Source organism: Mycteria americana, chromosome 2 (assembly GCF_035582795.1).
Source record: "Mycteria americana isolate JAX WOST 10 ecotype Jacksonville Zoo and Gardens chromosome 2, USCA_MyAme_1.0, whole genome shotgun sequence".
NCBI lineage: Eukaryota > Metazoa > Chordata > Aves > Ciconiiformes > Ciconiidae > Mycteria > Mycteria americana.
This window is the reverse complement of record NC_134366.1, coordinates 103,022,985-103,048,832: the sequence shown is the minus strand read 5'-3', so window position 1 is coordinate 103,048,832 and position 25,848 is coordinate 103,022,985. Positions and strand designations below refer to the sequence as shown.

General features: G+C 35.7%; 1 protein-coding gene across 3 annotated transcripts in view; it reads left to right on the top strand.

The window, feature by feature from the left end:
- The window catches only part of PTPN3 (protein tyrosine phosphatase non-receptor type 3), a 131,006-nt gene extending 105,784 nt beyond the window's left edge, over nucleotides 1-25,222 (top strand). For all 3 annotated transcript variants that reach the window (XM_075494148.1, XM_075494147.1, XM_075494149.1), the window contains 9 exons: nucleotides 411-567; nucleotides 2,315-2,481; nucleotides 5,293-5,383; nucleotides 6,210-6,271; nucleotides 7,134-7,280; nucleotides 7,831-7,959; nucleotides 16,444-16,589; nucleotides 17,272-17,407; nucleotides 21,326-25,222. In XM_075494148.1, coding sequence (XP_075350263.1) covers nucleotides 411-567; nucleotides 2,315-2,481; nucleotides 5,293-5,383; nucleotides 6,210-6,271; nucleotides 7,134-7,280; nucleotides 7,831-7,959; nucleotides 16,444-16,589; nucleotides 17,272-17,407; nucleotides 21,326-21,403 — 1,113 coding nt within the window. In that variant the 3' untranslated portion in view covers nucleotides 21,404-25,222. The remainder of the gene's footprint in view (nucleotides 1-410; nucleotides 568-2,314; nucleotides 2,482-5,292; nucleotides 5,384-6,209; nucleotides 6,272-7,133; nucleotides 7,281-7,830; nucleotides 7,960-16,443; nucleotides 16,590-17,271; nucleotides 17,408-21,325) is intronic.
- The last annotated feature ends 626 nt before the right edge of the window (nucleotides 25,223-25,848 follow it).

Genomic DNA, 25,848 nt, shown 5'->3' with positions numbered 1-25,848 from the left:
TGGACTTCTCAGTATTCACTGCATGAAAACTGAAGTGCGTTATCTTATGTGTCCAAAACACTTTTCCAGGAATTCATTTGCAAATGGCTATAACCAGTGGTTGCTGAGGCTTGGAGTCTGAAATTTAGATCTTTAAGAGCAATCTGATGATGGCTGTTTGATAAATACAAATTCTTTTTATAGCTATCAATATGCTGTTTGAACTGTTTCTCAACTTCACTGAGAGGCTTTGAAGCAAGAAAGACAGATTTAGATCAGAATCCTTTGATAGAACTTCTGATACGGAAGATGAAACCTTGTCAGGAGAACTCTGAAGACTTTGCTTACATGATGAACTTAATATCCTGATGTGTTCCTGCTTACATGACTGGATGCAATGACATTAATGTGTTTCTTTGGTCTTGAAACAGGCTGATAAATGTATTCCAAAACTGAATGAAGGTGATCAGATAGTATTAATTAATGGCCGAGATATCTCAGAGCACACGCATGACCAGGTGGTCATGTTCATAAAAGCCAGCAGAGAATCTCACACGAGAGAGCTTGCACTTTTGGTCAGGCGGAAAGGTAACTGGGCCTATTTTATTCACTTTTCATGTTTTTGAGACTGTTGCTCTTATGCTTGGTGGTATACCCTCTTCTGTTTACATAGGTGTGTTCTCAGTGTACCAGGAATAAGTCTGTGCTAAAAAGTAGATCTCCCTGCATTTGAATTAATAGTACAAACTGTTTTAACTGTGTAGGTTCTTACCACTGCAAGAAAGAATCTATGAAGTTAGAATTTCTTCTTATTTTTCAAGTCTAAAAATCTATGAGAACAAATAGTCCCTTGCAAAAGTTTGGGGATTTTTTTGTAAAAATAGCGTAATTTCACAAATCCCCAATTGTGGGTTTGCAAATACCCATGGGCTGCTCCCCAGCACAATTATACAATGAAACAAGTCAAATAAGCTTCTTTTCTTTCTTGCCTTCCATTCTTACAATAGACATTTTGTGACAATACTGAGCTTGATCTGTGCTGGCTACTTGCTAAACTGCTGCCAGCAAACAGGAGACAACCTCTGAAATATGCAGGGTCTTAAGCCTGTATATTTAAAATATGGGGAACCCATGCAGCTTGGTTTTGCTTGCTCCATATTTAAACACATGCAGATCCCAAGAGTTTTCAGATGATGTGAAACTTTTAGTTTATTTACTTTCTTTAAGGGCTTTGGTAAGACCTTAACACACATGATTATGGAAGGGCTTTGCACAGAGTTTCTGATTACATTAAGACTTAAAAATCTGAAGGGATTATACATCACTGGGAAACAGGAGGGAATAAAACTGCATAAATGATATGTATTTCTGTAGCATTTACTTTATTTAAAATTTCTTGAGTTTCTAGGAAGACAGATGGGCTCTTGGTCTTGTTTTCCCTGAACAGTCCTGCTTCTGTTATTGTAGGCCTTTCCACTGACTCTATGCAGTATTTAGTCTTCCCTTAACTTTTCTGGTCCCCTTCCTACTTGCAGATAAGAGAAGTCTGCTTTTAGCTAAAGAGAACCTGTGGCCCCATGCCAGTCATTTGTATAGTCATGAGTATGAACAGCTCCCCATTTTTTGAAGTTTGGCAGGTACGAGCCAACCTGATCATTGCAGAGAATAACCACAGCTGGACACATGTGGCAATTCAGTAGCTTTCATAGAGACAGAACTGCTGTCTAGATTAATTCATTAATGTTTGTCATTTTCTTGAACATGTTAGCAAGGAATGTCTTAGAAAACTGACTAATAATTTTTTTTGTAATTTATTAAGTTAGTTCCTTCAGTGTTAGCATAAGAAATTGCAAAAGATAATTCAGTTGCTTATTGGCAACTCCCTAATGGCAAGGGAGTATAATGTAAGCATGTTTGTGTCCATTTTGGGGGGTCCAATCTTGATATGCTATTAATTATGCTCTAAACTTTTTTAGGCAAAACTCATTTGTTTTTTACCATGGTGGATGTTGTGATTCATTACATATTCAGCAGTTCATTCTGTAAGACAAGGTTGCAGCAAAAAAACGCTTTGTGCTTGGAAGTCAAGTTCTTTGCCTTCATAGATAGCCGCCTTGAGGAGTTTCATTTTGTGAAAGGTCATAAGGGCATTTTACTCTTAGTAGTTTCTACAGTAATATAGTACGTAAAGAAATGCAGTTAAATGTGTTGCTGTTTGCTTTCCTGAGGTCTTGTCTTTGTGAACTTTGTTCTTGCAAGCTGGTAAATTTTAATATGTGTTGCAAACACATTAATGCTGTATGTAACTGATTTTAATTTTCAATACATCTTTTAGTAGTTAAACAGTTTCTGGAGCCTAAATCAGAAGATGAAGCTGATTCCCACAATATTGCAGACTCTCTTCTTCCTATCTGTTCTGAATATGGTGGTGATACACTGGAGGAGTCTATGGAGCAGCTAAGGAAAGGGCTGGAAAGTGGAACTGTCCTTATTCAGTTTGAGGTGGGTAATACTCAGCTCTCAAATGCCATTAATACAGACCAATAGCTGTGACCAGCAAGTAATGTAAGGGCTTAATTATTGGAAATCTCATTGCTCCCGTTCAGTCTTATCTCAAGAGAGCGAGAATGTGACTTGCCCATCAGTTTCACCCTTCGCTACTTAGGATAGGGAAGAATGAGTTATCAGTCTTGCACAAAACATCATCTGCTGAGAAAAATGTGTTTTAATTAACATGTTTCTAGGTCAAGTACCCAAAGATTCCTAAATTAATATTTTTTTCTTAATTATTTTATTGAGTAGAATGACAGAGGGTTTTGACAGAGGTCAGTCTTGTACTTTGTTTCTTTTTCCATGCCACTCCATGACATTTCTAAAACATCTTTTATACCTTAAGTTAGGGTTTCAAGTTCTCACATGTTGCCTCCTTTCATGGAATAACAGGAGCAACTTGACCATTTGTCATCTTTTTCTGTTAGAGGTTGATATGAAAGTGTTGGAATATTAATTTCTGTTTGCAGGACATTTGTAATGTCCAGCTCTGTGGTGTTTCTCCCTGGTGATCTAAAACACTGATGGTTTCCTTCTTGGGCAGATTACTTCATAGGTGAGATTCCCCTGCATATAGGATGAGACTTTGAAGAACTGTATAGATTAATGAATTAATGTTTGTCGTGTTCTTCAACGTGTTAGCAAGAAATGTCATAGAAAACTGACTAATAAAATGTTTTTATAGTTTACTAAGTTACTTCCTTCAGTGTTAGCTTAAGAAATTCCAAAATACAATTTAGCTGCTTCTCTAATGGCAAGGGAGTCCAATGTATACATGTTTGTGCTTGTTTTGCTGTTGTGGCTCCAAACGTTTATAGGAACTTCTGGTTTGTTATGATTTGTAAATTTTACATTGACTTCTAGAGTAACCCTTTCTGATGCTGGAAACTTGTAGAACAGCAATACAATTTTTCCCTGTTTTGATATTTTTCCTTCACTATATTTTCAAATGCTGTAAGATTTAATTGTGGCGGCTGAAGAGTCATAGTATTGCCTATTGCATAACCACTCTTTTTTATGAGGTTTGCTTTGTTTCCAAGATTTCTGAGAGTTAAGATTCCCCTTTTTTTTAAGGAATGGTAGACTATGGTTCATAGCTGCTTTCCAAAATCCACAGCACTGGTTGCAAGGCAGCAATAGCAATGAGTGTGTTGGCTATTGAAACAGTAACTCAAAAGATATGAACTAGCTTTTCAGTGCTTTGTTAATTGTTGACTAAATTTATGCACAAAGTTCCTGTAATAATCTTCATAGGATATTTGATCCTTTATGACTTTTTTCCTGTCAGCGTTTATAAAAGGATATTACTGACATTACAAAAAAAGCACAAAACCTTTTTGAAATCTAATAAACTAGGGGACAGCTTAGTGGCCTTCTTTCTTTGAGTTCATTGTTTAGTGATCTTCAAAAGCAAAGACAATTGCAGCATCACCTCATCAGCTTTGGTGGCTCTCGAACTCTCCATTCACATTAGTAAAATAGTAAATAATTAGCCAGGAGACTATGAATAATCAAGTTTTCCAGAATATCTTCCTCCACTTAAGCAGAATTTAAGAAGGCCGTCAATGGCAAATTACTTTTTGCCAGGCAACAATAGCGAAGCTCCAGAATTGTTACTTAATGTTAAATTATTCTTTCTTGTCTCCCAAAAAAAGCAGAAGTTGCAACTTGGCTCTAGTAAAATGGAACTTGAGTTATAACCGGTAGGAGCTGTTCAGTTACAAATAGTATCAAGTTCTCTTCTCACATGGCTTGTTTATGCTGTTCAAATTGAAAAATGTGGTGAGCTGTGATACCGAGTCTTAGGATTCAGTAAATCTCACAGTAGAATAAACTTTTTGTGGGTTATTCCTTTTCTCTCAACCGAAGTAGGGGATTTTAGCCTCTTGTTTGTTTCATTCCATTTTATGTATGGAACCATATTCTAAATCTTCATTAAACATGTAAGATCTAATGAGCTCTTTGGTAAGTGTTCAATAAAGTATATAAAACTCTGGTACAACAAGGTTAATAACTCAGTTGTAAGTTGTTTTCATGTATATTTAATACAGAAAAACTGTAGTTGTATAATTGCATTTCTTCATTTTTTTGTTGGTGGTGTTTTTCCCCCTCTGTACCTTTTGTTGTCTTGTACGATGCACTTAATGCATTTTGACCTTAAAATTTATTTTTGGTTATACGCTTTTATGCCTACATTTACTCCAGATAAAGTTGGCAAGATAGGGGTTGGCCCAAAACAAGGGGGATTCACATGTTAAGAGATTGTGATGCATTGAAGCTTTGTTTTTTTCAAGTACTTGCAGGATTGAATGTGATGGTTGTAGTCCAGATAATAGAATTTTGTTTGAATTTTTTGTATTGGTTGATTCCAGAAAATATCAGTCTGCAGCTATTTCTTTCTTCTGATGTCTTTTATTGCTCACTTCTTCCACCTTCAACCTCTGTTTTCCTTCTGGCACCCAGTTTTATAAGAAAAAGGCAACCTTGCAGGGAAACAGTTTATGTCAATGACTTACACTTCCTCTTTTTTTTTTTTTCTAGAAAATCTTCTAGAGATTGTGATGGGCTAGCAATAACAGAAATTCTTGTCATGTTAAAAAATACAAAAATATCTCAGGTGAATGTTGCAGATGGTTAGGAAAAAGATTAAAGAAAATAACTTATATTTTTTTCAGTCTGTGTATTTTCATGTGAATCTATTTAGTGTGTGTATAGCATAATCACATCCCTCAAAATTCTACCATTTTTCATTCTGTCTTGCAGCAACTTTATAGAAAGAAACCAGGATTGGCTGTTACATGTGCAAAGGTACCTCAGAATATGGACAAGAATAGATACAAAGATGTTCTACCTTGTGAGTATTAAGTACAGACTTTCTGCCGATTTTGCTTTATCCTCTAAATGATAGCTTATAAAACTGTTGTATTGAACTTCTTGATTAGAGATTTCATTATACATTCAAAGTTGTTGTCGTGGTTTAACCCCATGTCAGCAACTAAGCACCACACAGCAGCTTGCTCACCACCACCACCACCCCCCCCTGCCCCCAGTGGGATGAGGGAGAGCATCGGGGAAAAAAAAGTAAAACCTGTGGGTTGAGATAAAGACAGTTTAATAGGACAGCAGAGGAAGAGAAAATAATAATGATAAAAGAATGTACAAAACAAGCGATGCATAATGCAGTTGCTCACCAGCTGCTGACCGATGCCCAGCCCATCCCCGAGCAGTGATCACTGCCCCCTGGCTAGCTCCCCCAGTTTATATACTGAGCATGATGTTGTATGGTATGGAATAGCCCTTTGGCCAGTTTGGGTCAGCTGTCCCGGCTGTGCCCCCTCCCAGCTTCTTGTGCGCCCAGCAGAGCATGGGAAGCTGGAAAGTCCTGACTTAGTATAAGCACAGCTTAGCAACAACTAAAACATCAGTGTGTTATCAACACTATTGTCATACTAAATCCAAACCACAGCACCATACTAGCTACTAGGAAGAAAATTAACTCTTTCCCAGCCAAAACCAGGACAGTTGTATAATTGTTCATTTTATTTTCTAAAAGGTTATCTATTTTGGTTCGTATTCTGCTGTTTGTGTGTCTGCAGTTCCTCAGTTCTTTTAATTAATAGAAGGGAAGCATGCCCCTTCATTGATAATTTAATTCCCTCTCTATTATTTTTTGTGTGCAGATGATGCCACAAGGATAATATTGCTAGGAGATGAAGATTACATTAATGCGAATTACGTGAATGTAAGTCATACAGAGGCCTGCATTTGCCCACTTTCTATATTATAATAACAGACTAAATTTAGTCTGTTTAAGGAATTAGGGTTTTTCATTTTATATTTTGGGAATTTGTAAATGTAAAAGATGTAAAGATTCATAATGTAAAAAATGAAGTGTCTCTTGTGAAACAAGTGGCAATCCTGATACACAGTAGATGCAAGCATGTAGTATACACTGTGATATGTGCAGGATCTTTAACAAGTAAAAATTGTTTTACCTTTCCAGATACTGCAAATGCTGAGGTTGTCTCATGTAGCTTAAAATTAAGCCTTTTTCCCTCTAGAACCACTTATGTCTACCAACTATGCTATGAAGGGTCCAGAAGATAAACCATAGCGCTCATTAGCCCTAATCATGTGTGTAGGCTGGGAGACAGGGAGAAGAGGGGAAAAATACATATATATGTTTGTGTCAGATACTTAAGTTAAACACCTAAATCACAGAATCAACTATTAACTTACTGAGTTTATCAGGCGATAAACAGCTTTTGCTAGTGTACCTTTGGTATACCTTGCCATTATTTCTTACTAAATATTAAAGAAAATTTGGAAAGCTTTGCAGTTTCAAGTTTTCAAATACATTTTTCACTATTAAACATCTCTTCCTAGTTTAGCATGAAGGACTATAGTATCTATAGTATACATCTAGTTTAAATTAAATACTTAAAGATTTTTCACATAACAAATTGTGATCTTGATTGTCTTATTGCTCAGCTTGCAACCTTAATCTTCCCTCAACTCTGTTTGAATGAAATGGTGAATTAAAGAAAAATAGTACTTGAGTAGTGAGAGCAAACCTTACATAGGACTTTTCTTTCTCTTTATAGATGGAAATTCCTTCTGTGGGCATTGTGAACAGGTACATTGCTACTCAGGGGCCTCTTCCACACACATGTGCACACTTCTGGCAAGTAGTCTGGGATCACAAGTTGTCACTGATTATCATGTTAACAACTCTCACTGAACGAGGACGGGTAAGTGTTCAGGTTCTTTGTATGCTGAAGAAATGTACTGTGCCTTTAAACTTTTTTCCCATTGTTATGATTAAATAACCCTAAAATAGGCCAGCTTATTCCGTTGAATCATTTCTCTGAAGCCTTTCTGGAATTACTTAGAGGAACAGATACTCTGCAGCTTTCTTTTCTCATGCTTCTTTTAAAACAAACCAGCGGTCCGATAAACAGAAATCACTGCATTGACTCCATTTTGCTGATCAACCAGGTACTATGTGCTGTCCTATTTTCCCCCTGAGAACTGGACTCCATGTTGCAGTTTTCCTAATGATTCAGCAGATGTCTGGAAGTGTTGAGAAAGTTGAACAAAACTTGGCAGTCTGGCTTCAAACAAGAGTCTGCCATTGCAGTACTTACTAGTTTTAGCATGCTGGTGGTCAGAATTTAACCTGCTTACTTTTATTTATGTCGTTGTTTTTTTCCTAGAATTGCTCTGATAATTCTTTTATCAAGAGGCTGGAAACAGAAGTGCTTGTATAAAGTCTTGATGTGTGCTTAATTTTCCTTCCAGACCAAATGTCATCAGTATTGGCCTGATCCACCAGAGGTGATGGAATACGGCAGTTTTCGTGTCAGATGCCAGTCTGAAGATTGTACGATTGCTTATGTTGTTAGAGAAATGGTGATTACAAATGTTGAGGTAAATGTCCATTATCTTTAATTATCCCCAAGCAAGCTGAATGAATACATGTATAGATAGGTAGAGATATACTCTGTGTCTGAGCACGTACATCTCTGTGTGTGAATATACACGCGTATATACACATTTTTATAAAAAGAATATGTGTATATTACATGAGTCAACATAGTATGAATATGTCTTTAGAGCTTCTTCAAAAACCTACTTCTTGAAGTTCTAGAATACATTAATACATTATGCTGTACGGATACTGTAATCAGCTTCATAAAGAAGTTTAGTGCTTTTCTGTAAACAGTTTTGCAGTCACTGACTCTTCAAGTATTTTGGTTTTCAGTGGGAGTTTTTTTCTAAGTAACTGTGCTCTTTCAAGGATGAAATATGGGTCACTTGATTAATGGCACATACAGCTAGAACAGCTAACAAAAGTGAATTGTAATAGTGTTGAGAGTAGATGCAGAATCTCACCAGCTCCTTTTCATCATCTTTAGTCAGATATTAAAAAAGAAAAAATATCTTTATATATCTCAATTGAAATGTGCTCAGTTTATGTAAGGTACTTGCATTCCTTAGCTGTTAATACTCTATGCTAATAGAAGGTTTATAAAGCAAAGAGAAAGTTAAATACATGGAATACTTCTTGCATATCAGCTTGTGTTGTGAAATCTGTGTTCAGATCACATCTAGACTTCCCACAACCTGAATATAGGGAATGAAGTTTGGCTTTTGTTTGTAAGTTGTCCTACATTTCTTATACATTTCCCTCTTCATCACTTTTCCAAAATTCTGTAGTCACAAGTATTTTCTAAAAAGATGAAGGGTTTGTGCTATCAGAAGGTATGTGTGTAAGAAATCACTGTGTACTGACCCAATGCTAATTTACAGTTCCAATACTAGTCAGTCTTTTAAACTTCTGTATAGTTAAGTAGATTTTACTGTTACTAGAATTGCTAGTAGTAAGAAAAAGGAAATATCTGTTTTAAAATGTAACATTTCATTGATGTTCTTACAGCAAGATGACCAATCCCTTAGTTTTGTAAATTTGTAACTGAATCTGTCACTTGACAGTGCATCCAAATTTGTTTTAACGTGATTAAGATTTCCTTTCTAGTCATAAACACGCAAGATGCCGGCACTTAAAGGTCTTTCAGTTGAGATGGTTTACAGTGTTTCAGTTTCTAGCTATGAGAAACCATCCAGTCAGGGAGCAGCATGATTTTTGGTTCTTTTTTTCAGCCAATGAATCTGTAAGTGATAAATTTGAATGTCAGCACAGAAGAAATTAACCTCATTAAAGCAGTACTGCAGAGTATACGTAGACAAACTTTTAGTCCCTGTCACTCAAATTAGTTGATTGCCAATTAACATTGGTTAGCTAATGCTTCTTGTAAATTTCGTTTTACTCTTTTCAAATACTTGTTCTTTTTCTTGGTTAGTATTTATCAAACTGGTACATAATTTTGAGTAAATTCCCCAGTGACTGTATTCAGTAGGTGTTTTCACTTCAGGTGTCTATTTACTAGCATGTGAAACCTGCCGAAACCAGGACAGATAAGTCAAAATCCTAATGAGAACGGAGCAGTCAATTTTATTTATTTTAATACAAGTTAATTCTTTTTAAGATAAAGGTTGTGTGAGAATATAACGTGTCTACAACAGCACACTAACAGATGTGAAAGTTACAAGGATCTTCAACTGTGTGAGTTGTCTCATGATAACTCTCAGTTGAGAACATCGTTTCTAATGCAAAGGTGTGTGCTCGCCTAGATTTCATCTAGGTTAGACAAAAGCATGCTAAAGCTAGTCCTAGGTGGCTGTGTGTTTGTTGTGGTGAGGGGAAGGTTGGTTTGAGGTTTTTTTTTGGGGGGGGGGGTATTGGTTTGTTTTGGGTTTTGTTTGGTTTTTTTTCACTAAAGGCAAGTTTATTTGTACACTTAAATAAAGTGGCTACACTCAAAAGAACACTCAACATTGAGCTGTCCCATACAGTAAAAATATGACCCTAATAATTGATAGCTCTGTGTGCATTTGGCATTTCAGATGGAAATAAAAACCTTTGTAGCTTGTTAAAACATAGGGAAAGAACTCTCTGAAACACTGAAGTATCTCCTGGTTTTACATGTCATTTGAGCTGCTTTCTTAAAGCTGACCAAATGTGTTCTTTTGGAGGCATCTTGTGTTTGAGTAGACTTTGCAAAGCTTTATATGTACTACCTCCCACAGATATTGTTGTTATAGTCTTTGAAGAATACATAAAAAGTCATCTGAATTCAAACCAAGGTTTTATTATTCCCTGGACTAATGTGAGCATCATTGGACTGGTCTTTATGAAGACAAGTAGCTTTTAATAGTAAGATGTATAAAGCTTCCAAACTCACAAGAGATTTGATTTCTGTTGGAAAGGCATATTTGTGAAATAGTTTCCTGTGAATTAAGTTGCACAGATTTCAAATCTGCCTTTAGGGGAAAATAGCTCAAAAGAGAAGTTTATGAAATGATGCCCTTGGCTTTTGTTCATATATGCTCAGAAGACTAGAGGAACAAGAAACTTTTTAGGATTTTTCTGACACAGTTTAACTCAGTGCTTCTTTACCTGTAATTGAAGATCAGCAAATGACTGCAAATGTGTGAAATATTTGTAACCTTTCTAAGCCTCATGAAATGAAATAAGGATTAATTTCCTGCCTTTCTTTTTAAGACCAAGATTGAAAGCTATCCTGTAGCAAAATGAAAGAAAAGCAAATAAAGCCCTAAGTTTGTTTTTTTGAGGTTGTTTTTAGGTTCGGGGGAGGTTAATTATTTTTTTAAAAAGCTTCAGAACACATTGGGGACCAGAACAAACAGACCAAAGAAAAGAAATTGTGTAGTGTGAGTGCAAAATTCATCACACAGTGCACTATTTTGTAAAACAAGATAAATATTTCTTTTTAATCATTGAAAAAATAGCATGGGAAGCCTGAAGCAAACTTTCATTCATTTTCCTTTAAGATAATTGCCTTGCAACATATCATTGCCCATTAAATCTCACCAATTTCATCCAGTTATGTTTTGAAAAAAAAAAAAAACTTTTTTGCTGCTTTCCCTTGTTTAAACAAGCATTTTTCTTGATTTCAGTTAAGTGTGACTAGAATCCAGCCATGGAACTTAGCAAGGCTGTGGAGACAATACTTGCTGAAGCATTTTGAAAGGGTTTTTTTTTTTTCTTTTCATTCTGCCACATCTTGTGTTTGTTGTTGCCACACCTTGTGTTAGTTGTTGCCACACCTTGTTAGTTGTTTCCAAAGTGCCCTGTCGTTCTCCCACCTGATTAGTTTTATTAACTAAACTAAATCATTCAAACAAAAAGAAAAAAAATAAAGATATTTAAAAATTGATTGAATTTCATCCTTTAAAGACAAGTTATACCATTGCTATAATGAATGAGGAGTGAGCACCACAAGAGACCGCTTACACCTTATAAACAGCCCAGGTCAAGGTAATCAAGACAATTCCTTGTGTCGGTATATGGACTGTTTAGCATGATTGTGCAGACAATGACAATGCAAATAGAGGGATTTGGGGAGATAAGCTTCTTTTTAATTTAAAAGCTATCACTTGCCATGGGCATCATAATGGTGGAGGGGATGGTTTGAAGAAAAAGAAAATAAATTGATGCAGCAATTCAAAGAAATTGAAGATTAAGCATAAATTCATTTTGCTAAGGAAGGGATATTGCTGTTTGCTGAAGGGAGGAGGTAAAATTGCAAGATGAAGAATGACTGGTATCTTTCTGTTTATGAATGACCAGCATGTAGGCCTTCTAGTGACAGGGTTAAATTGATATTAGAGGAAAGGAAAGCAGGAATGTAAATGCGTATACTGCTAGCACTTTCTGCTATAAACAGCTGAAAATAGAATCTCTGTAATTTTTACACATCTTAATTGTTTGGGCTGAGGCTTTCCATGCCATTTGTCTTCCTTGCTAGATACAAGTCATGCAACAGTTTGTGAGGGAAAATGTTGAGTTTGCTCATGTTAAAGATTCTTAGATTTGTTCACTGAACCTTTTGCTTCTGCACATTAAACAAGACCTTGTATTTTCTCTTTCCAAAAAAATCTATATAAATTTGACCATGTCATAAATGTCTTGAACAAACCTGTCGCACTGCAGAGGTATTTTAAAGGCTTCTCTGAAAAGTGTCTGCACTGAATATGTTCTGTTCTGTCAGATACTCGTGGTAGAACAAAATGAGTTGGCTTTGAATAGTAAAGAGCTGAAGAACAAAAGCAGGTTAACAGTGTTATGGCAAGGGTGTACAGAAGCATAATGAGGTGGGAACAGTGGTCCCAAGAAATGCCAAATGCCACTGCCAAAGTATATACTCTTCAGAAACTAGGCTTTAACCCTGGTCACTGAGTCTCAGCTTTCAAGATATATTTGTGAAGCTCACTAGCAACGAGCATACCTTTTCCTGCTAACAAGATAATAGGACCATTTCAAGGTTAATGTAGTTCTACATGGTGAAATTTCTTTTCATTTTTTTTATTGAAGATTGTATTATAGCCTAGACCAAAAAGGGCATTAAATGAAAATGTGAAATGCAAAATCAATTGCTTGGATTTTAAGAAAAGTCAAAATTAAAGTTGACCTTTCAAGCCTAAATTTCCTTCTTTCTATATGAGTATTATCATTCTAAGCTCTGTGTGTTGCTTTTCTGAAGAACACCCAGTTCTTCTATTAATCAGGGAGAGTCATTTTAGGAGAAGGAAACAAGGAAGCCTGCCTTCTGATGTAATTATAATAAGCAAGACTGCAAACTGCAGAAAGATGAAGAATGGATATTTTTGTGGCTGAAGGTCTTGACAATGAGGTTGTTTTGCAAGTGTCACAGCAGCTATTTGAAGTATTACCTCTGACAGCCCTATACTTTGTTAAGAGTTGCAATCCCAATGACAGACTTACTAGAAAAGATCATGTGTCTTTACCCAGCGTTTTTGAGCAAAATCTAGGCAAACACAGCAAAACAATGAAGTTGCTTTTGCAGTAAGATGTCTTGAATTTGCACAGGAGGGGTAGGTACAAGTACATCTTTTTCTTTGGCTGACACATTTGCTGCAGCAACAATAACCATTATCAGAAGGACAGTAACAAATACCTTGGGACAGATATGATGTCTTAGACCTCCATAGCTGCTTGCCAAGTAAATGTGGGTCAACGTCATGAAGCAGCTAAGTGTTGGCCAAATGGCTGATGAGAAACTGGGCAAATTACATAATCCAGAAGTGTCACTGGAGTCTGTAAGTTGTTTGGACTCATTTTTTTGAATCCACCATTGTTAAGCTGATCTGTGGAAATACCAAATACATAAATCCAATTGAAATCAGTCCATGTGAGTGCCAGAAACATTAAATATTTTTGGAACAAGAAGGTGTATAATGTCAAGTTAGGCAAAAATAGCAACTAGGCCATGAGCAACTCTTGCTGTCTCACTTTCTGTAAGTTTAGACTTATAAAACAGGACTAATAAAGCCAGATTTTATAAAGATAAATTCTACATTTATCAGTCATTAGGATGCTACAATAATGACTGTAATTGAAAACCTCAGTGAAAAAAAAAATTGTAGAAAGGATTTAAGGTGACTTGCAGAGAATAATGGTTTGGACACCAACTTGCATATAATGAGAACTACCTCTTATTTTCCATTACCAGGTTTGTACAAAAAGCAGGGTCTAGCAGAAATAGTGTGTTTAAAAATAAGTATTGTTTAAAGGACATGTACAGTGGGGGCAAACTATGGGACCGGTAACTATAATTCTAGCACTTTTTTTAATGTATGAGTGCTAGATTTTAGTAACCGTGATGGTCTTTTAATGCAAGTTATTTCCATGTGTGGTGGTATTTGGCTGACATTTTCTGAATTTAAAAGCTGACTTTCATTATGAGTATAAAGACTTGAAGATTTTTATATTTAAAAAAAAAAACACTAAAAACAGCTTAAAAAAATCTGGACTTCATCAGAGTACTGATTTGATGTCTTCTGCATGAGACATAAAGTATTAGAATTAGAAAAACTATTTCTAACATAAATGAATAAAACCTACTGTAAACAGTAGTTAAACTTACTAATAAAAAATGAAGTATTTTAAAATACTTGTGCATTTTGAAAAGCGAGTGATGTAATGGTCAAGTTTTAATAATTTAAATCATCTCAGAAGAGCTCAACCAAAAGAATCAAAACTGATTATGTCAAAACACAAATAACTAGAAAACTATACTGAAGCTTGAGGCGTACCTGGAATAAGTAACAAACAGCTATGTTGGTCTCTAGGGATGAATAGGGCATGTAACAGAAAATTAAGATGATCATACCAAAAGAAGCAGCTCTGAGGACTAAGTTCCTGCTCTTACAGTGTATTCCTACTCCGAATAAGTCTCATGTAACATGCTTGTCGTACTCAATGTCTGTGAACTATTTAAAAAAAAAAAAAAAAGCAACTTGCTATATTTGAGCCTGAATTACTGGTAAGTAAAAATTAAGTTAACTCCTTCCTCTTTTCTGAACTTGTAAAATGGCTCTTGATGCTACAGATCACTGTCGGTGGTTCTCGGGTGTGCCACTGGCACTTATCCGTGATGCATGGCTTGAAGTTCTTGATGCACATGGAAGTTGACTGGATACTCACTCTTGGATAATTTTAGAATGAATCAAGTCTTTGTTTCACCTGAATGCTGTAATTCAAATGTCTCTGATTTAAGAGAATCAGCTCAAACTGTTACATGTAATTGCTGCGTTATCTCATTTCCCTTTTGAAGAGGTTCTGATTAAGCACGCACAGATTTGCAAAAGAGGACATTTTAATGACATTTTCTTGTCATGTTTTTGTATTTTTTCAATCTGTGGCATTTCAGAAAAATTTGAAGTGTAATCATTTGATCAAGCTCAACTACATAACGGCAGCCAAGCTGAGTAGAAAAAGGCCATGCCTTTTCTTGCAGAGATCCCGGTCATTGTGGGGTCTTTTGATGACCTGGATGATAGATCTCAATGCAGTTTGTATTACAGCAAGCTTGGTCATTAATATTAGATTACATTGTCCACTTGGGCCTTATGCTAGGCCTTTTAATTATGGTTGCTCAGGCTCTGCCTTTGAGCAGCAAAGTATGAGCTGTGTTGTTTATCTTCATGTCCCTGGAGGCAATTGTAAATTTCTTCAATTACTTTGACTGGAATAAATGCATTTCCTAGGACTCTACTTGGTACATAGGCAGTAGTTATTCTGTCTTCTGTATCTTACTAGCCTGCTCCCTGGGAGTGGAACCACTTTCTCCAGTGGAAGAGGAAAGCAAGCAGTTGAAAGCATCTAAAACAGGTCATATTTGAGTAGTTGTGCACTTAAGAGAAAAAGAAAAAAAACCTCTTAAATTAAGTCACTAGCATCATGAAAACATTCTTGCGTGGACCACTAGGGAGAGGCCAGCTTTTATAGACTAATACAATGATAAAGGAGGGATTTATTTCAGTAGGGTGTCAAATGTTAAGTCTAGTAATGGACATCAGTAAAATGCAGCTAACAGTTTAACTGTTGCTAAACGTGTGGAAGAAATAAAGGAACATGAAGATTTGTCTCAGTTTGGAAAGAGTGAGATCCTCGTTGCATGGTGAAGCAGAGCTCAGGAGTGTCTTAGGTTTTTCCTTACCACCCTAATCATTGGTTACATCTGTAACATAGCAGTTGAGCCCAATCTGAATGCAGAGATGATTGTGATTTCATAATCGAAGTTAACAAAAAGCTAAACTGAAAGAACTTCTGTAAAACTGATTTTTTAGGTATAATTGGATGAAAGAGCTCTTCATACAACAGAATCTTTTAACTAATTATATTGCTTTCATACAGGCAAGTATCCTTCTGTGAGTCATACAGAATTCATTCATATATGTACAATGAATGTGTATGTATGAACAATATATATATAGTTCCCTGACAGAAACCAGACTTAGCAAATGTGGCAGGCAACTTTATATTATAACTGAATCTGTAAGCACGCACAGACATACACACTTAGAATAGATTGTGTAGCCCCAAGACCCTGTTATTTTGATATTGTTCTCAATAGTTCTGCTGTTTTCAGCTGTTTCTTCCAGCTGTTGTAAACTATTACATAGTACAATTATGCATAAGTCTTGTAGGATTTTACCTCAGGTGATTGATGTGAAGGTATAATAGGTCAACTGTCAATAAATTAAAAAAATTAAAATCTGGTTAGATCACAGAAGTTAAACTTGATACCTCATTTATTTAGAAAATTTTATGCCTTTTGCATGCTTTCTAAGGATTACATGTTCATGTTGTACTCTGAATTTTAAAGTGACAAAGATTTTCTACATCATATGCATCTTATAGCATCTGCAGAATACACTTACTGTGAAAAGTATGACTTGTATCTAGTAAACATCAATACAGGGGTCATAACACTGAACACTTTTGAAAACCTTACTGTATTTTAGACAGAACAACAACACACCGTCACCCATCTCCAGTACGTTGCTTGGCCTGATCATGGTGTTCCTGATGACTCCATGGACTTCTTGGAGTTTGTGACCTATATGAGGCCAAAGAGAATAGAGAATGAGCCGGTCCTTGTTCACTGCAGGTACTTGTGTTTTAAAATTCTGATTATAGATTTGCTTCAGCCTTAGAACAAGCATTTGCTTTGAAAAGTTTGTCTGCAAGACAGGACATTCCTTGAATTAGATGAAAATGTTAAACTGTGCCATATCAGCGTTCACTATTGAAGATGGAAGCACTGGTGTTGTATCTAAAGGACAAGTTTCTTTTCTCTTCCTTTTCTCCTGCAACCTTTTGGTGAAATGGCTTAGTCACATAATTATCACAGAGCTGATAATCTGCAATGTAAGTTGTTCTCCATTTTTATCCTCTACCACTGTTGTAACCTCATTTTGAATGGTACTGCAAAGGGGGTTTTTTCTGCTATTCAAGTGCCTGCAAAAAGCAGTCAATTAGCTCTTACCTTTTTTAGTCAAAAATACCAAACCAGTACATTTAGACTTGTAAACAGTTATAATTGTTAAAATTCCATTTACTTTAAGTGAGGTTTTAGTTTTATTTATATAAAAATTCTTTTCTTTTTAATACTTGGCAGGAAATACTACTGAAGTTGCTTTAAAGATAAACTTTTCACTCTGTTCTAATGTTATTAAGGTCTTCCTGTAATTTCTAAGGCTATTTAGCATCCTAGTATTAAGACCGTGATATGAATCTGGTGCATTGTAAAAACCTAATTTTATAGACTATTTTTCTGTTACATTTCACAGCGCTGGAATCGGTCGCACTGGTGTGTTGGTCACTATGGAAACAGCCATGTGTTTAATTGAAAGAAACCAACCTGTTTATCCGCTGGATATTGTGCGAAAAATGCGAGACCAGCGAGCTATGATGGTGCAAACATCAGTAAGTGATGGAGAGGAAGCCTCATTTTCTGTATATATTCTGCACTTGTCCAGTTTTAAAATAGATCCAAAAATTTTTTAAATGATCTAGTTGTATGAGTCTTCAGTTGCCATTATATTTCATGTTTCCTACATTTAACATAACATAATGTGGTGGCAAAGGCTGCTTTGCTTGTGAGGTGTGTATTTAACTTTTTCATAAATATTTCTTACCTTTCCATTAAAAGATAATTGATTTCTATACATTGCAAGTTAGAATGCACAGTCAGACTTGCCCAAATCATCTGTTCATGGTTCTTTGTCTAAATTCTCTGCAAGAAGCTAGAATGTTTTGTTTCTTTTCATTCTAGTACAGAGCCTTATAGGAAGTTATTAAACTGAAGGTAAAATTAAAGGTTTTGTTGTATGATTTGAAGAGAGGAAGAATCTTTTCAAGAGGCCACTTCAGGAGTAGGAATTCAATAGGAACAATATATGTATTTTTTTAAATTGTGCCACTACTTCAGTCTGGAAAAACAAAGGGCAAGAATGAAATTCAGGAAAAGTTGGGTAGTATCAATAACTGAAATACAAAAGTAGAAGGTGATTTTTTTAAGATAAAGTGGTTCAAAGACAATTTAAGATCATGAGGGCAATTTTGTGTCGGCTTTGGAAATGAGCACATTGACGTTGGCGACGAAGGATGGGAGGCTCTACTTTCTCGAGTAGAGGTTGAATGACAGAATATTAAGTGTGCATTATCTCAGAGAGCTAAATGCCCCATGACAAATGGAAGTAAAGCAGTTTAGACCCACAAAGTCAACAGTTAAATTGGGCATTTCTGTCTCTCATCTTCAAAAGGAAATGACTTGGTTTTCACTTGATCAAGGGAGGGAAGAAGGTAGCTTGAGAAAATCAATTCTATTCATTACCAGGTTAATGACTGCAGGAGCTAGCATTATGATTGACTAGATGAGGGGGAAGTCTTGCATTATCAAAGGGTGTGAAAGTGTCAGGAATTAAGGTTGCTTGAGTAATGTTAGAGTGCTCTGTGAGTAGATTGTTCACACATGCTGCTGGGACTCCTGTTCATTGCAATACAAGTGCACTCTCTGGAAGTGCATTGGGGCTGTACGGTCGAGGAAGGAGTTGTCTGAATAGTCCCCTGCCTGTTCCTTGCAGAAATGGAAGCTGAGCTTATGGCAAAGGATGTCATGAGATGAGAAACACTAGCCTCAAGGTTAAGGAAGCTGAATGTTGACTTCTGGAGTTGTACCTCTCTACAGTCCCTCAGATTCTAAAATGAACAAGTTCAGGCTTAAACTTTGTAGAGGTGGTCGTCTTTTTGAGAATCAGACATGAGAACCTGAAGTAAACTTCAGCTTGCCAGAAGTCCAAGTCCCTGCTGTTACAACAGAAATCAGCAGGAATTGTCCTTGCACTCCACAGCTTGATGTAACTGAAGGATATGGGGAATAGCGATAAATACACTGATAATCAGAACCTGAGTGTGGAAAACTATCTGAAATAGGATTCTTTACCTTGCTTGCTGTGTTCCACAGTTCACTATCAGCACAATCAAGAGAGGGATGATCTGTAGCAGCAATACTGTGAAACTAAATTCACTTGTTATTTCTGAAGTATGCAGATACTGTTGTGAAAGGCCAATGAGCAGAATTGGCATACTGTACTGTAAATGAGAGACAGAAGCAAGCACTCAGCTGTGAGAAAGCAGAATATCAGAGCTGCATGTTAACATTTTGATCTATCCTGGGTGCTCTATCACATTCCCATGCTTGCATTCCAGCTAGCCCCACTGCTCATATTTGATATTCAGCTTAGGGCTTCTGGGAGAAGCCATTAGGGATTGTTCAGTTGTAATAGCCTTGCCTGAAGCATGTTCAGCTGCTCTGTGGGGATTGTGTGTGTGCTCCAATTCTAAGATGATACACATAGCCAGACACATGTTGTGAGTTAATATCAGGCAGGGCATACTCAGTAAGTAAGAATGGACCCATCAGAGCTATTAACTGGTCAGTTTAGTGTCTGCTGTTAATCATGTGAAAGCTGTAGTTTCTCAAAGACCTGTAATTTGGTCATCAGGAACAGCGAAACAAAAGCTTCAACCAAAATAATAAAGCTACAACAAAATTTGTGTAACTGTATGGCCTTTCATTTAAAAAAAAAAAAAAAAAAAACCCAAAAAAAACCACAAACAAACTAACCATTAGAGATACTAAACAATACAGAAAGCAGTGCTTTAGGACATATATAATAGAACTAGTTATCAGCTGTGTGAGCAGTAAGAATACATGCAACAGATAAGAGCAAAGAAAACAAGTAGTCTGAGTCAGAGGAAGCAATGCTGAAGTGTTCATTCTTATTTGTTAAGTAACTTGATCACACAAAGGAGTTAACAGAAGTGTTGAACAGAGAGCTAAATATCACACTTGGCTTGTTCAGGCAGTAGAAATATGCAAATGACAATAACAATGAAGAGAAAAGTCAAGGTAATTAAGAAATAAAGACAAAAGAACAGAGTGATATTGAAGGTGGGAGTAATTGACTGAAGGGTTGAAAGAAAAGGCAGGAAAATCGAGATGCAGAAAATTAATTTCCATCCCCCAGTTTTCCTGAAGTTTTTCTGTACTTAAGAGAAAATGTACTGCAGGTTATGGACAAGAATAACATTCTTAACTACTGGTATTTAAATGCAGCCTAAGGTCCTTCACAGTCCAAGCGTTACCTTTTATCCCTGTCCTTTGGGAGATATTGGGGGGAATGTTTCCAGATGCTCCTGGGGAGTTGATGAGAGCTGACATACAAGGGCAGCTGGGAGAACATTTCAAAGGTGTAGAAAAAGATTTAGAAAATGTGAAGCTGCACTCTGCTGAATATATGACATGGAGCTTTGGAGAAAGGTGATCATTTTGGGGTTTTGACAATAGTGAAAAGTATTTTTGGAGAAGAGGAGAGGTATGCTTTGATCTTTGTAAGTTCTTTTAAATTTCCATCATCTTGTGTTCTCGGCATTGTGTTAGTCATAAAAATTTATTCAGGCTACGTGGATTTTTAGTTCTGCACTAGTCCTATTGCTAATGTTTCCTTGTATCACTTTTCAGAAAGAGGCTCACAGGCTAATTGCGTTTAACAAACAGGTACATAACAAGATCATGGAAGAAATCGTCTTTGTAATAGTATAATTCAGAAAAGAAACACTAATCTAATTTGGAAGACTTTATAAGAATGAGCTCAAAATGTTGTGTGACAGAAGAATGAATGTGGCTGCTACTCTTCAAAAATTTTCATTGCAAAGGTTCTGATCCCATTCTGTTACAAAAGGAGATGTGTGGTCTGATCACAAATTGAAAATAAAGTGACTCCATCTTCTGTGATAGTGTAGGTAGTTTAAAAAAAATTTTTTAGCAATGCAGTTGGACCTATATATTCTATATGGTAACTTTAAATGCATTTTTGCTCACGTAACTTAAATGTGTCCAGTAATATGTAACCGCAGGATTGGCAAGGTTAGAATACTTGTAATAATCAGATAACAGTACCAAAAAAATACATGAGATGTATAAAGAACATAAATAACTAGCTGAACTTAGTCAGAAGAATCATATAAATTTGCATAGCTTTTACAAATAAATCCTATTCCCTGCCATTTAAGCATGTGTTCTTTTAAATGTGGGGATTGTGTTTTCCTTGGTGTGAGATTTTTAATACTTGTCCTTCAAAGAAGAGTAAATGTTACTTTTATTTACTGTGAACACAGCTAGGAGAGTTGGATTTTCTCCTTCCATCTTTGTGTCTCCTCTCCTGTCATTGTCCAGGAGAAAAGGAAGCAGTGGGACTGTTAGTCCTATTAAATACTACCGTATAGTCAGGAGTTTAACTAATCATCCATAAATGTTTTTGTTTTTTCTTTCTTATACAGAGTCAATACAAATTTGTTTGTGAAGCTATTCTTCGTGTTTACAAAGAAGGATTGGTTCGACCACTGGATTCCAGTTAGCACAGCAGTGAAGGATGAATTCTTTTTTCCCCTAAAAAGACTGCTCTTTAAGTAAAACAAGGGCTTGTTTCTGAAAACAACTAGAATGGACTAGAAGCCCATGAAAAGACAGATGAGCACATTTGAACTGTGGCACTTTAAATTTCTCAAGAAGATTGCTAAATCATGTACAGTATAATGAAGTCATGTAGATAAATATATGAGAGCAATTGTGTGTAATATGCTTTATTCACATAGACACCATAAACAATCATGGAAACCTTAATACATATCTTTTACTGCCTTAAAACACCCTTCACTTTGGAAGTTACAAAGGTCCTTGTGTTTCTTTTGAAAATGCAAAAAGAAAACTAATAGCATTGAAATGATTCAGCTTAAGAAGATATTTAATATCTTTGTATTGTATTAACATTCATTGAAGGTGAATATTTGTAACTTTCTTATTGGGACACTAAATATTCATGGAAATGTAACCTTGACTTCTAAAAGGCTGACAAAGAGCTTTAAAGGCTAATGCATAACTACTGTACATTAAGAGCTGGAGAAATTAAGTATTCAGTTACCATAAATCTATTAGTAAGTATACCAGCTGTTATAATATGCTTCTTAGAAATCGCATCTACTGTATGTGGTGTGCAAAATAATGCTGCATTTAAGCATTTATGCAGATGGTACAGTCTACATCATCTGTTGATCAATTTTAATTGCAACTTGCCCTTTTAACAGTGACCTGCTTCTTACAGTTTTACTTATTGTACTCCTTTTCTTCTGTTTCTGCTGTCCATCTCCTTTATACTTGTTTTTCACTGCTGTTTTCTATACGTAGACTGAAAATGTTTTAACTTAAAACGAGGTTTAATTCTTTTACCTTTGTTTCCATGTGTATTTATGAGTTCTCAGATGTAAATGTGGATTAGTGTTGCACACAGGTACTAGACTTTTGACTTACTGTACATGCAAAGTAGTCTAATCCAGTACTGGAAGAAAAATTACTACTGAACCCATCAAATATGTTGCTGCTAATTCAAGGTGTGAAGCTTACAAGGGCACAGGTGTTGCTAGTGTTCAGATGGTGATAAAATGTTAACTTGCTGCCCTTCAGCAAAAACTGCTCTTATCCAGTGAAACACAACTCCCTTTTGCAAGAGTTCTGCAGATTTACTGTGTTTCTTGCTTTATGGAAATGCAGCTAAATTCACATGAAGATTTACATGGAAAGAGAGAATGAATTTGTACATTGATGAATAATTCACCCTAAGGTACACTGGTCTCCATTTCATTTCAAATGGGAGAATTGGACTTTCTGAACAATATAACCACATTTGTATGATGTTAATTTATTTTGTGTGTGCTTTTTGATTGCCCTGAGATAGTTCTTCATTTTTGAATAGTGTTTAAAAAAAAAAATATTCTAAGGGACTGTTTAAAACTCTGTTATTTAAAAGATTAGTCCTAAAGAAGGAAAAATTTTTATGGGGCGTATTAGCCAGATGTTTATATGTGTATAAAAGAGAAAATTAGATAATTTTCGTTTTAGAGAGAGATATATATACACACACATATTCAGATATATTTTAGAATTATGGTTTGTATTATGGATATTATCACTTATATCTGGAGTTTCATTATAGAAACTGCCACAGCTGTACAATATGCATCTCTCATGTTACCAGAAGGTTGTGTGTTTTCCCCAGGAGATAGCTGAAAAGTGAATGTAGGCTGTGCTAAATTGCTGACTCTTATCTTCTGTAGGCTTGGTCCTTTCTTCAAGATTACATTATTAGTTATAGGTAAAGAAGATACCTGGTTACTATTTATTGATGAAAAGGGTTTTAATTGGAACACGCAGGGTAACTGGCAACATGGAAAACTTCTTGGCTTTGTAGATTGAAGGGTGAGTAGGTTTGTGCTCATTCTTACATACTGCATTCCAGATTTCACTTTCACTGAAGTTTTTGTAATGTTTTATCCTCTTGCTTGACTGGGCACAGGCTGGAAGGCAAGAGACCATAACTCTGGTTCACTCTCAACTTGCTAAACTGCATCCGGTCACCCAATCTGTCTGTGACTCCAAATGTAAAATGATACTGGACATGTACATGTTGCTTGGGAAGCTTTTTGAAAAATGCACGTGAAAAATGCTGTGTTGTATAAGCGCAGACTGCCTGCTGTTGTTAGAGAGAATATTGAGCAGTGAGAAAACCTGGTGGCTCTTTCCCACGTGAGGAGTAGTGAGCGCTAAAGAATCTGTGCCTGCTGGGTGGGTGGTTAACACAAGCTCCCTTTTCTTATACTGTGTGTGCCTTTCTGTAAAACATCTTTTTTAAGTTTTGTTGTGCCCAGATCTCAAAGTCATGCCTTGCAGTTGGCATGACTTGCAATTAATAGTTTGTCAAGAAGCGAAAAAGGCAAGGAGGAAAAAAGCAAGAAAATAAATAGTAAGAAAAATATTTAGAGCATCTCTTTGTGACATCTGTTTCTTTCAGGGAAGTACTTGATTAAACTTACAGTTTATTTGTGTTCAAGGTTATTGATATATTCTTATCGCTATTTATGTTTCTTCATGTTGAATATGTATTTACCAAAACACTGTAAATTTATTCCATATATAACTCCAGTCTGAAGATACATGGTATAGGCTTGACTTACGTTAGTGTGTGTGTGTCTAAATGATGATGGTCATATTGTGACAACAAATGCTGCTCTTGTTCTGGTAAACTTAGACGGTTTCCGTAGTACCATTCGTGAACCCTTATTTGGATTTTAATAACTTATTTGAAATTGCTGGCCACTGAGACTACTCAAAGCTATAAAAACAGTAATCTCTGTAATATCTGATTTTTTTTTTTTGTAAAACCGTGGAACAAATATTAACTACGCAAGTATCTTGTACATTGTGTCCATCTTTATTTCAGTCTTGCTGGGTTTTGCACATGTACCTGTAGAGTCCATAGGGGAGAATGAAGGGGTTTTTGTCTTCTCTCTGTAGTGTGTGATGACTTTGCACTGAATGATGTATGCCTTAGATCTGATCTCGCAATGAAAGCATAATTATGAAAACGCCTTCTTAATGCTGGCTTTTGTTTCCACAAGAATTAGGAAATTAAAAAGACACAGAGTTGATTTTTTTTTTTTTTGGTAGGAGTTAAAACTCCTAACGCAAAATTTTTAACTGTCAAGCAATTGACAAATAGCAGAAGATGCTGTGAAGTCAAGGTTCTGTATAACCTTCATAAACAGTTTAACCTCGATTTTGCCTGTGCTTGTGTTGTTATGACAATATGTATTCAAAATTTCTAGCGTGGCAGTGGATGAAGAGGGAGTAATAAGCCTTTGAGGTTTTCATCACTGTGAAATACACTAACATTTATTCTTCAGAATTAAACAAATTGTAACTAAGTGGCTTTATATTTGATACAGAAGTAACTAAAATGCCTATTCAGAGTGTCTTCAGAAATATCACAGGGGAACACTTCTGAGACAGAGGTGGGAGGAAGAGATCTTACCATGTATTGAAAATAAGAAAAATGGTGCCATAAACCATGAATGCCTTTTGTGTAAAAGGATGTATGAAATATGAATCATTAAAATACAACCAAACCTTGAACAGTGGTGGTGTTTTGCAAAAAAAAAAAAAAGAAAAGAAAAAAAATATTTTGTAGTCCGGGGTTTTGCTCTCAGTAATCCTGTCTTTTAGATGTTCATACTAAATTACATGCAATCAAAATGTACCTAAGAATTCAGCAATAGCTCTTCATATACACTCATTTTTTTAACAGTTGGTTCTCTTTTTTTCCTCTCCTTTTTTCTACTATGCAATACTGGATAAATATATATATATATTTCAAAAGAACTGTAGTTCTGAAATATCTAATGAACTATGCATTTGCTTTATTACAAGCATAGTATGATACTGTTTTACAACAAAAGTTCTTCCCTGTAGATAGTGTTCTTGTGTCAGACAATGCATAAATAGTCCACTGATTGAAAACGTTGAAAATAGACACGCATGGTTCACGTTCAATCAATTAAAATTTAAATATAGTTATTTCACTGGTAATGGCTTTATTGTTATATCCTGAAATGTAGCATTTAAGTACAAGTTTATTTTACTCCTTCACATAAAGCCTTTCCAGGAAGAACATGTGCTGGGAAATGTTTGTATTTCGATTAGTAACCTGCAATTAGTCTACTTGGTTAAAAGCATTTATTAATTGAAACTATATAGAAGGTAAAGTTGTGTCATGAAATACTTGTTCAAAGGCAGTTGAAAGCCAAGTGAATGATTAATTCATTATATAAAACATAATGTTTTGATTAAATGGATTCTCTTGCATTTAAGTTCTGACACTGATAGTGTTACGCCATCTCAGATGACTGTCTGTTTTAACAATAGTATTATATTAACAGTTTAAATATAGCAATCTAATGCAATATGATTTAGT